Below are 12,955 nucleotides of genomic sequence, written 5' to 3'. Positions count from 1 at the left end.
ACTAATAATGCATTAATCGGATGGACGACCTAATACCACCTTAAAATAATGTTAACAATAATATTGTGAAAAATATCTTTCTGACAAAGCGAGCGTCAGCTCCTGGGATTCAAGGAAAATTGCTAAAGACTATAAGTATATCAGTATACAGTGACACCATGGGTACAATAAAAGCGGCTTGCTGTGCTGTAGTGGTATTGTTTGCTAGTATCGAAACAGGCATTGAAGCAAACAATTCTAATACACCCGCGAATTGTCAATTGTGCCACTGAATACTGATTTACCTGGGTAAAAATAAAACATCTTCATTATTTAAATATTGCACATTTTAATGGTATTGATATATTTATGTAGAAAGATGGCGTATACATTTTTTGTTATATATTTAAAGTAAAATAAAATAGCACCGGTATGTTTTATATTTGGTAAACGCATGGAAGTGAGTTAATTTAAAATTAGTTGTTGTCACGTTGACCACTAGATACAACGTTTTTCTACATCTTAACGTCCAATAGAGGAATTATGTGCACTTCTTTCCATTAAGTGTGCTGCATTGATCTTGACAGCAAAGTGTTTCACATCCTGCTCCTGTTTTGTATGGGTATTCTCCTAACATATTTCCACTGAAAATATAAAAAATAATGTTTATTACACTATTTCTCTCAGTTCACTGCCTCATGAGATTATCACGTTACCAAAGCTAGCCGTTAGAGCGCAGTCGCAGAGCGAGAGTCAGGCAAAATAGACGATACTGGCACTGGGACAACTGGACGCCAGGACTAGTGGGCGCCGCACTGTTAAATGAAACGATTTGATGCAGAAAGTAGACGAGGAGTTTAAAAAGTTTCTATCTACTATTCAGTAGTTTTAATTCATTTTGCTATTAACATAATGTTTTTTATTGCTGATTGAGAATAATTATGCCTGACGCTTTATATAAAAATAAAAGAACTCTCTTCTTAATGAAACGAATATCTATTTATTTTCGAATTTCATTTGATTGCATAGCACCCAGTTGCATGGTCCCCACAAGGGCGGGGGGCGGACAGGGCTATAGCCTGGGGACCCGGGCTAAGGAGGGGCCCGGCGTGACGATTCGACCAGATAAGTGAGATAAATACACATCACAAATTTGATTTAATACCAAAAAAAGTCGCCTGAGGCTTTTTTCCTTCCATAATGTTATATTTCCATAACGTTATTATTTAAAATTATGTAGTTGCACGATATAATTTTTAATTGTGTATCAATACTCAGCAACTCAATAATTCAAATGGATGTATTGAAATATACAAAAAACACTAAATATATACATTAATTTTATCACGTACACCATTTGTAAAACACTACTATTGAGCGTCATACTGCCTTTATCTTTAGCGATAGGTAGGGGGGGCCGCTAAAGATCCTAGCCTGGGGGTCTGCTTCAGGATGTGGGGCCCATGCCCAGTTTTCCCGGCGCTGTATCGTCCTAGACCCACGACACTAGTGTATAATATTATGTACACTATAATGTAGTCTGACGACAAACCTCTACTCTGTGGAGGCCCATATGATCCTATTAGGATCGGACATGGTCAAAAGAAGAAAAGACGACAATAGTGTCGTCACGGTCGAAAGGGTAGTTTTAGAAACAATAATAGTATTTAATATTAAAAACTTTTGTATCGGCTATAGTTTTTCATATTTTGGGTTTCTTACCTTGATTATAAAAATTGGTGTAATACTATAAACTATTTAAAAATAAACGTTTAGGTACTGAAAGTTATTTTAGTTTTCGCACAACAATAGCATACATACACATTATATTATAACCAAAATATTCAAAATGATGAAGATATGGACAGTTATAGACAATGAAATATTTCATATGAAACTACCACACTTACGATGGTCCATAATTGCAAACGTAAAATTTGTTAAACCAGCCATCTGTTCCCTTGAAATGAGCAACACCACATCCAACGTATTTAGTAGTAGCCCAAGCAACCTATTAAAAAATAAAGTGATAAAAATTTAATATGCTACCAAGTTTTCAAAAAACTGACCTATAGGAAATCAGAAAAATAAATTAAATAGAACGCGTTAAATAAATTCAACATTAAATTTTTTGTCAAATGACAGTTAGATTTAAAAAATGAAACACTGTTCCAATGAAAATAATAGACAATAAACATACAAATAAAGTGTTTCCATTTTGTAGAAAAAATCCCTAATGAAATAACTTAAAGTAAAGTTGTATTATTCATCTATAATTATTTATATATTTAAAAATACTATTAGTCAATTTATAATAATTACATTTATATAATTTTTCATATTATTAAATTATTCCAAAATAAATATAGGATTTGATTTAAAACTCCCTTCAGTGGGTATGTTTGAAACATTCGTTCCAAAAATTTACAGGAAGCTGCAAAAAAAGGTATCGCAAGTAAATGTCGATTTTGAACATTAGGTGTATCTGAAATATCAATTAAAAATATGCTAACTATAGATCTAACAGGAAAGCAAAAGTGTATAAAAATGAAAGTGAATTTATTAATACTATCGACCGAAGTAATTGATGAAATTAGAATTTAAAGTGAAATTAATTAAGCAGTACATTTTATGACTAATCCAAAATCTTGTACGTTAAAAATATAAAAAAATATTAAATGATGAACTATAAAGGTGGACTGACTGTTAGGAGTAATTGGCGTTAAAAATATTCAGTTTCTGTAACAGTGCATCCGTGAACTTAAAACAAACATAATTGCAATGATAAAAATACATGAATTTAAAAAATATTAGATTCTGCATATCGATGGTCTAACATTGTCACCTCGTATCTGACATTTAATATTTTTGATAGAGGGGGTAGTTAAAATGTTATACAAAAACTATTAAATGATATTAAATAAAACAAAAATACCGTTATATTAAAAATGAATTAAATTATTTTTGCACTAAGCGTATTTTTGTTTTTATTTAATATCATTTAATAGTTTTTGTATAACATTTTAACTACCCCCTATCAAAAATATTGAATGTCAGATACGAGGTGTCATTGTTAGAACATCGATATTATACATTTATTGCTAGGTTTACCACCCGGCAACAATATCAATTTACAAGCCTATATTTACAAACCCAAAGCAAAACTCAAAGGAAACTCTTTTATAGATAATAGTGAAGTGATCAATTCTGAATTTGATTATTTTGAAAAGTTGTAGATATCGTTAAATTAAAATGGTAGAATGGCTCTAGAATTTCATATGACTAGGTATGTCGTAATAAAAAAAGCTAATCTTGAAAAATGAACAAAAAAATCACACAGGTGTAAGTAATAAGTATAAGTACATATTTTACCTGAGTATAATGTGCAATTGATTTGAAATAATCATCATCGGGTCCAATTGGTGCATATTTGTACAGCGGATACTCATTGAACCATTTGAGGACGGCAGGGTTCCAGTTAAAGGTTGTATCGTCTCCAGAATCACTCATTGACATGTAGATATTCTCGCCTACTGAGAACCTAGCTGGAGCAGGATTATAACACAAGTGTATTTATTATTTTTAATATCACATACTTATATTATATATTTTGTTGTATTAATTTTAGTATTAATTTTTTATTCACTCAGAAACTGTAGACTTAATTAAAATGAACGTACATAATTTATAATTCAAGGTATAATGGGATGTATGCACACTTTATGGGGGCGAAAAGTGGCATATGAAAATGCAGAGACTATGCTGGATAGGCCACGTGCATAGACTGCCGGAGGATATACTGAGAAGGCGAGCTATGTACGCAACCCTTAATGGCAAGAAAACATCTAGACGGCCGAAACTGAGATGGCTGGACTGTGCCACGTGAGATTTAAAAATGCTAGGTCAAAGCAATTGGAGAGTGTTGGCGCTGGATCGTTCAGGACATTAACAATTATAAGTTTAATACGTTCACAACATGACAGGACACATTATTATAAAGAAAAAAGTAATAAAAACGATAACAATGAAAATATAAAAAGAGAACATAATATAAAAATACAAAAGCAGTGAAAATACAATTGTACATCTATAGATGTTCAAAGAAGTACACCGGGTTTGCTAAGGAGACCCTATTTTAAGAATTTATAAAATAGCGTCCACCAAACTCACCCTCACGCAAGTGGAATATATCAACACCCGAAGCAATTTAGTTGAACATAGTTATCGCCCTCCCAATTATTGGGATTACCAGTGGCAGGTTGGTTCTGTACCTTGGGAGAATACAGTACAACTGATGCTCTCTCTATGTCTAAGATAGTTATCAGGTCAACACTGCCCAGAATGGCAGAGTTCTCATATATACCTCGTATAAGTCGAATAAAATACGTAGCTAAATAGGGATCTTTTCTAAATTGCAGACTGCCAAGACCCACCAAGGGTTGTAGTGCCATAAATGATGATGATGAAAAAATTTATATAACCTCACAAACAAATTAGGTACAATATTATATTAAAAAAAAATAAGATCATTTGTATGTGAATAGAAATTGGTAAAGTTGTTAAAGTATACCACATGAATAAAGAAAGCTAGGTGTTTAAATTGTCAGTAGTACGAATACCTAGGTTCTATTGTATCATAGCTGGGATGCTTTAATCATAGTCTGCGCAATTAAAAATCCTCCATAATTTCGTGTACATAATATGTGCATATCCAACCTCTGCTTCTGTGATTACACTTGATGCAGCTATAAAACAAAATGGTTAGGTATAATATGCTCCGTACTTTTTAAATATATTATGTTTTGTATACACAATTCTGTACAAAGTATTTACAAAAATACTCTCCAACCGCCTAGAAACTGCTCTAGATGAGAATTAACCGAGAGAGCAAGCTGGGTTCAGAAGAGGCTATAGCACGATGGACCACATCCAAGTCGTCAAAGAAGTTATATAACGGTATCAAGAATACATAGAATAATATCTTCAAGAATGACCCATAAATGTGTCTTAAGCGTAGGGTGTTCAACCAATGTGTGCTACGCGTGCTTACGTATGGCTGCGAGACGTGGATCCTCAACACGAGAGATGTCCAAAGGCTAAGAGTCGCATAGCGAGGCATGGAGAGGTGTATGTTGGGCATCACGCGAAAGGACCGTAAGAGAAAGGAATGGGTTAGGAAGCAAACAGGAGTACGCGATGTAATAGACGTTGCCAAACAGCTGAAATGGAAATGGGCGGGGCACATTTCTCGCTAAAAAGACGGCCGCTGGACAAATGCCGTCATCCAGTGGTACCTAAGGGGCACCAAACGGCCACATGGTCGCCCTAAAAGCCGCTGGATTGACGATCTGGTAAAGTTCAGCGGAAATACGTGGCAGCGAACGAGAGAGTTGGAAGAAGATTGGGGAGGCCTTCATCCAACAGTGGATTGACCCCGGCTGATGATGATGATGATATACAGGTATTACACACTCTTTGAATAGTTTGTTGTTAATACCTTTGTATAGTCATATGGTTAATTTAAACTCTACTTTGTATTGTATAAGATTCCATATGTATTTGTTTACGTACAGTCAGTTCTCACTGGTCTGTGCTCGAAAATCATCCTATCAGCCCAAGTTTGTGCGAGAGTTTCAAGGTCATCGTCCCAAGCCTGTAGAAGCAAAAGAATATATATATATTATTTTGAGAAAGGGGGACATTTTATATAATTTTATACATTATTCTTTCTTTTTCGACCATGTCCGATCCTAATAGGATCATATGGGCCTCCGCAGAGTGGAGAGATTTTATTTTTACGAGAGAAATGGATGTCAGCCACTTGCTCAACCTATTAATTACGTCCATACTCTGACCCATACACAAATTGAAAAACAATATGTGTGTACTTGCCAGACCCAGGATTCGAACCTGGGACCCTCGACTCAATAGGCCGGCGTTTAAGCCACGCGGCCATCGTGGGTGTTAAGTTGAGTGTCAGTACTTACTATTAACAGCATTTTGAAATATTTGCCTTTTTGACTATTTATATGATACATTAGCAAACAGACTATAAAAATCCTTAGCAATAATTGGGGATCTGGGATATGTTGTGTTTTTAGAAGTGTCCCTGATGATTCGGAATTATTTGTAAATTTTCCTTTAAGACAAAGTATCAGAAGAAGAAATCGTACGTGATGCATTATGTTTGCCCCTAAAATTTCCCCTAATAATACCAATATCTTGAAATGGGATGATTAATATTTGGGTTTGGCAAAAATTTAGTACGATTTTGGAAAAAAATACGACAAATATTAAAATTCAAACCTGCGCCCCTCGGGCCTCGCGCCCACCTGCACGTATTACGTGTACGTAATACGTATTCTATCTACTTGAAAGAGATTTTTTCTTATGGTTGTATATTTATCAGTATCGGTTTAAAATTATATATGTTAAATAAAATCAGAATAATTGACGCTATCGATGGCCGATCGGCTTACACGTTGGCTTATAACGTTGTGGGTCCCAGATCGAATTCTGGGTCTGGCAAATACACATATTGTATTTCAATTTGTGTTGTATGGACCTAATAGGTTCAGCAAATGGTTAACATCCATTTCTCTTAAAAACAATGATCTGTTATTATAAACCACCAATCTGTGGAGGCCTATACGAACTGATTAGGATTGGACATGGTCAAAAGAAAAAAATGAAAATAACCAGGAAAAAATCACTAATAGTACCTATATTATTATAGTACCAGTGGGTGATTTTCAACTAATATGATATCAGATTAGGACATGGTGTTCCAAATGCCGCCAGAGAGTGCGTCACTTTGTACCCTTGTGGCACAGCTTCAAGAGTTCCGTCGCCGTGGCCAGCCCTTCATCACCTTGCAGCGGTGCTACAAATGTGAACTACGTGCTGCATTAGCTGTAACAGCTTTGTCATATTTATTTGTAATATAATTAGTAAGTATATTCACTTACAATTTTTCTGGATATTATGAAAATGAATTCATTACTCTGTAAGCTTTTAATAGTTATGTGTTTCTAATTTTTAACTCAGCTAATGAGTTTTATTGATCAATGTGCTTATATTCGTAATTCGAATTTTTTTGATGATTTTTAAAACAAAAGCACATGAAATTCCATAGAACAGTGGTACTACCATAGACTATTACGTTAATGTTTTTATAATAAACAACATTAACTGTCAAATTATTTATATTTACGTCATCTTTAACAATATTTAGTTGAAATTATAGTATGTCTTGCTCTTTACAATATTCTAAATTAATCAGAAAACGGGATAATACAATATTTATACGACCATTCTCGAAGAACGATTTTATAAAATACGAACACAGAAAGGTAATCAATAATATATTAATAACTTACAACTGTCAACATGTCAGATGATTTTGGCTGCCCATTCAGAACGCCATTAGCAATCTGTCTTCTTAGATCATTGTGATAATTCACAATAGCCTTTTTATCAGCACAAGTCACTCCTTTATCTGCCAAATTAATAAAGGAAAAGTTATTTATCTGTATCTGGTACTACTAACAAACTATATATGTTCCTTTATTTTATTTCTTCTAAAATTTTTGTAGGTAACTCGTCGAATGACTAAGTACAACCTAGATTGAGGTGCATGTCACGGTGTATGTCGCTTACTGTCACGCTGTCGCGACGAAAATTTAGTCTATGGTTTCGTCAATATTTTGAACGTACCAACGTTAAAATTATTTTTGACATGACATCCATAGATAATATTTTGAATAGAACCCAACCTGCAGAACATAGATAATAGACAACATTTTCATAGAAAATACATAGTGCCAACCGCTAAAAACAAAAAATCGTGATTTTGACATGACATTCGAAATATGTAGGCATGTGGAATATGATAAAAACGTTCAAAACGTCATGCAGGTGTCGATGCAGTGCAGTTCAACGTGAGGTGACCTCATTGATGTTTTAGTCATTAATGCAGATTTTGCCAAGTGACAATGTTCATTTAAAGATTTAAAATGTGCTACAGAATAGGAGCATCAGTCTAATAACATTTTAAACACCAAGCACAACGACATTACACACTTTTTTCCCATAGTGGCAGGCCGTGACAGTAGGCGACATGCACCGTGACATGCACCTCAATTTGGGTCGCGTTTGATGTCACGATAAATGTTAAAATAAGCACTATTGCCGACAGTAATTCCATGCACGTGTACAGCCGCTATAAAGCAGTAAAGAGGCTACGTGTAAGTTATTAATACTAGCTTCACCCACTATTGTCCATTTCTTTGGTTTTTTATTATTTGTAAAAGACCCAAAAATATATTGCTTTTTCGACTTCCGTGTTAACACTGAAGCTCCGGCCTCCGAGCTCGGTTTTCGTACGGAAAACGCTTCTTTTAGTGCGGTTCAAATAGTGGAGTCCAATACGCGAGAAATCCGCCGTGTCTGAACCGAAACGTCAAATAACTTGTTGCACATTTTTTTCTTTCCTTAAAAAGAGTATTTTTTGTACTGATCATGTTATAAAAAGTTAAATTCAATATATCTATTATAATGGATGGTGACTGATTGCAGTGTTCTTTACTTTTACTACAAAATTTAAACTTTTATTGCGTGGAAGAATATTCGCATATAATAAAAACACAGAACTATTTTTAATTGACGGAATCAAAAGGAACAAGTGAAGGCACTACTCATTTGTTTTTAAAACAAACGAAAATACAGTAAACTGCATTACCGATCGAGCTTTCATTTATTATTTTCGCCAATTGATGTCACTACAGATTATGGACTATTGCATGATTTTATTTGGATTGAATATGTATTATAGTTTCTATAATATAATTTTTAAAACAATAAATGATACTAAAACAACGAAATATAGAATATTTTTACTATAATATAGTGGAATTCAAAGTAATACATTTAATAATTAAAATGTTATAAAATTAAACAATTACATAGGCGTAATATTCGTACAGTGTGCAGTGAATAATATTAAAAATATGTCATTGGTTTGGAGGCTTTTAATAATATAATATATCTATTATAAGGTACCTACTTATCATAGTCTGAGCTTGAAGACATCCTATTAGACCGATGGTCATGAAGAGAAAGAAGATAGTCCTCATTGCTGAAAGTATCCTTACAACAAAACCAAGAGAGTTTATAAGCTAGCGTGTCACAAGATATTAAGCCCGATTTTTTTAAAGTGTGGCATATATAATATATGAAAATGTTTTCGTGGAAACAAGTGAGCTGACACTTCCTTGTTTGATATTCGAAAATAGCTATATTATGTTATTATGGCGATGAAACATTTGTATCAATACAGACTACAGTGAGTGTTTTAGTTATTTAATGACATCTCTAGGCAAAGTGCCACCTGAAAATGCCGTCACTTTCTTTTTTTGGCCCCAAATAGAAAGTATGCGAATTGTTAGGTGCATATCTACCTATTTTATTATATCAAATAGGGAGAGAGGCTGATTTTGAGAATGATTTTTTTATTATTACTTATATTATATTCAACGATGTCCGATCCTAATAAGATCATATGGGCCTCCACAGAGTGAAGGTTTGTATCAACAGATTTTGTTTTTACGAGAAATGGATGTCTAGTCCAGTCAATCTGTACTTTATGGTTGCAAAAGGTCGGGTAGAAGATTTTTTTTTTTAAATTTAATCAATAGCATATTAACTGAAAAAACCCAGCAAAATTAATGGACTTTATCTAACTAGTCACTCCATTACTTGTGGCCCAAATTCCATGAATGTAATAAACCCACCATTACCTACCCAACTTATTTATTAAATGTAAAAATAAAATAATAATATTGAAATATAAGGCAGTGAACTTTGTTTTTCGTCTCCTGAACATTTCACATATTGTTGCTTTGGACAATATAATCCTAGAGCGACGATATACTGTTTTCAACAGCAAGTATCTCACGGTCAGAGATAGAAAAAAACGTATTATTTAAACATTTTAGGAAATCTAATAAACTTTAATTTTGTATATTACAATATTTTTGCTAAGACCAACCGTTTTTGAGATATAACCGAAAAACCAAAAAAACACCCAAAATTTTGATAAAACGCGTGTTTTCAACAGCAAATATCTCATAAAAGGTTAAAGATAGAAAAAAACGTGTTATAAAAATATTTTTAGGAAATTTAATAAGCTTTAATTTTATGAAAAAAAATTTTTTTTACGACCAACCGTTTTTGAGATATAAGCGAAAAACCAAAAAAACACCCAAAACTTTGCGGTTTTTTGCCCGCTAAAAGTTGTGCCGAAGTCATCCGAATTGGCAAAACTCGTTTTCTTGTCAATCATAACCATATATACAAATTAAAAAAAAAAAATCTTCTACCCGACCTTTTGCAACCATAACTATTTTTCGGTCTAATTTGACTGGACTAGTCAGCCACTTGCTCAACTTATTAGGTCCATATTCTGACTCACACACAAATTGGAAAACAATATGTGTACTTACTTGCCAGACGATCCAAGATTCGAACCTGGGACCCACTACATCATAGGCCGACGCTAAAGCCACGGGGCCATCGTGGGTGTCAATCATGGAAAACTAACAGTGCTTTCAAAAGTTGTAATGATCGTATTCGTTCCTTCATTTGCCGCCATTTATAATTTTTTACCCCTACGCAACGCATAACCCGTCTACCTCCACGGGTAACCATAGTAACAATTAAGGAAAAAGTATATTTTAAAACTATTATTTTTTATGCACGCAGATAGTGTGAGTCTCTAGAGCATGGGTCAGCAACCTTGTTGCCACTAAGGGCGTAATACAAATTCTGAACATAGCAGGGGGCGTATAATACTCGTATATATATATATACTTTTCTTTAATGCTGATAACTATTGAAAATCCCAATAGAACTTAAAATCTTGATATAACCCCGAAAATCACAGAAATGTGGATTAATAATAATAATATGGAGTTCTATAAATTAAGTACCATATTAATCAATCAATTAATATGTATTTAAGAGAAGATATGATACACACATATCGACATAAATCAACATAAATAATTACAAAATAAAAAGAACTTTTTATATACAACGTTTTTAAATTTTCTGTTGAATCATATAAACTTGACTTGACTAGCTTAAACAATCAAAAAAATTGTACTTGATAGAAATACTGAATAAATAATACACAATACTGAAATATCATTTTGATTTCCATCATAATGCACGTATATATAAAAAAATTAGTTTCTGGGACCCTAGACCCCTAGAAACCAATACTAGTGTTTTACTTTTTACGGATTTCTTCCGAAACAACTTTTCATAAAAAACAGAATTAACTGAAAATAAATTCAATTCTACTTAAAGATGGCTAAAAGTATTGAAAGAATGCGTTGGCATCGTGTTCTGATGTATTCTAAAAGTTTCAAATGTCTAGCTAGTCGGGAAGTTAATTGCAAGATTTGTAATGGATAAACAACCACCGGACAAACATGAATACGACCTAATAAAAACGTTGTAATAAAAATATATAACTTATATTTCAAGTTTTAAAATAAAAAATACAAATACTTAAAAAGTTAAACAATAACCAAGATTCAAATTTTGAACATTCTTATAAATTTAAAGTGTTAATATTATGTATTTTAAAATGGGTGTTTATATTTTTTAATGTACATGCTATGCAAAAAAAATCAATGCGACATATGGCACTGTAAATCTTCAGCTAACTTATTAGAGTCAGGTACATAATTAGGACTACCTATCCTTAAGCAATTATCCAAGTGAGGGTCTGTGAGTCTTGATCTATATTTTGATTTTACGTATTTCTTATTAAAAAACAGAGTCTCGCAAGAATAATACGTAGCACAGTTAGTATGGAGATACTTTTTAATGCACATTGTCTTAAATTAGAATTGACAAAATTCCAAAACATTTTATCATTAGGTATTATAGTATGCTTTAAATAATATAGTATAGTTTTGTATACTTATTTATTATTTCCAATGCTAGGTCGTCGGTGTTACTGATTTCAAAATATATTTCCAAGTATATCATTTTTTTCAGTACCTAATATTAAATGAATTTGTACAAAATCTCACCACTGGTTCTAATAACACAAATTTCTCAAATCTAGAAGAAAACTCTTCTATGAGAGTATCCATAATCTTTATATTATGATGTACAAATATAGTTTTATTCTCCCAATTTCTCAATAATATGTTTAATTTAGGAAATGTGATGATGATTTTTTTATTTTATTATTAATTTAATAAAACGCAAATTTTTATAGTATTTTTTTCCCACTTTTGTTAATTAAATCAGGACCGGTTTCGTCCGCCTCAGAGGGACATTTTTCACTAAATAGTTATGACGCAAGCTGGACTTTCGAGTGTAATATTTGTCATGGGACCATGAATCACAAACCCATTTTTTTTCTCGGGGACATAATCATTTTTTTTCATGAAATTCAACTTGTTAGTGCAATGACATGTATTATAATTTGATGGTATCTTGAGGGCGCACTGGTGCCCGTGGGCGCCGCGTTGCCGATCCCTGCTCTAGAGTCCAGATTCAGGCTCAACGTATACATGAATTCAGTTGCTACATATAGCTTGCGCATTAACATGATCTTACTTCCTACTTCATTTATCATTTGTCAATTTATGGCTGCGGCCGTATGTTGTAGCTTAACCACTGGGGAATGACAAAAGAAATGGCGTATTTCAAAAAAACACTACCTTATTCTTAGGTCAATAATTATTATAAAGCAAACATCATTCGTAGAATGTTTATCACATTTGAATGGTCAAAGACATAGCTTATAATCAGTATCTTTAAATGTGTAAATCTTGCCCATTTTTTGAATAATAAAATGCCTAATTCTTGCCAAATTTGGGATCACAGGGATTATCAATATAATTTTTTATTGTAAATATTTTACTATTATAATGTCGACATAAATTTTACTTAT

At 32.9% G+C, this 12,955-nt stretch overlaps 1 protein-coding gene across 5 annotated transcripts; it reads right to left on the bottom strand.

Moving 5' to 3' along the window:
* Positions 1-304: 304 nt before the first annotated feature.
* Positions 305-9,181, bottom strand: LOC147078878 (venom allergen 3-like). 5 transcript variants are annotated; one of them, XM_085950628.1, is made up of 6 exons: positions 9,044-9,181; positions 7,359-7,477; positions 5,551-5,632; positions 3,352-3,524; positions 1,890-1,990; positions 305-623 (listed from the first exon to the last, which is right to left on the bottom strand). In XM_085950628.1, the coding sequence occupies exons 1-6, from the start codon at positions 9,111-9,113 to the stop codon at positions 521-523; spliced, it is 648 nt and encodes a 215-aa protein (XP_085806754.1). In that variant the 5' UTR covers positions 9,114-9,181; the 3' UTR covers positions 305-520. The 5 variants fall into 5 exon arrangements, with proteins under 5 accessions (XP_085806754.1, XP_085806746.1, XP_085806777.1 ...); XM_085950620.1 differs by lacking the exon at positions 9,044-9,181 and adding an exon at positions 8,062-8,656; XM_085950651.1 differs by lacking the exon at positions 9,044-9,181 and adding an exon at positions 8,165-8,656.
* Positions 9,182-12,955: the final 3,774 nt, after the last annotated feature.

This window comes from Rhyacophila brunnea, unplaced genomic scaffold (genome assembly GCF_057557595.1).
Source record: "Rhyacophila brunnea isolate RB1 unplaced genomic scaffold, BYU_Rbru_1.0 scaffold_10, whole genome shotgun sequence".
Lineage (NCBI taxonomy): Eukaryota > Metazoa > Arthropoda > Insecta > Trichoptera > Rhyacophilidae > Rhyacophila > Rhyacophila brunnea.
The sequence above is the reverse complement of the archived record's forward strand: the minus strand, read 5'-3'. Positions and strand labels throughout refer to the sequence as shown.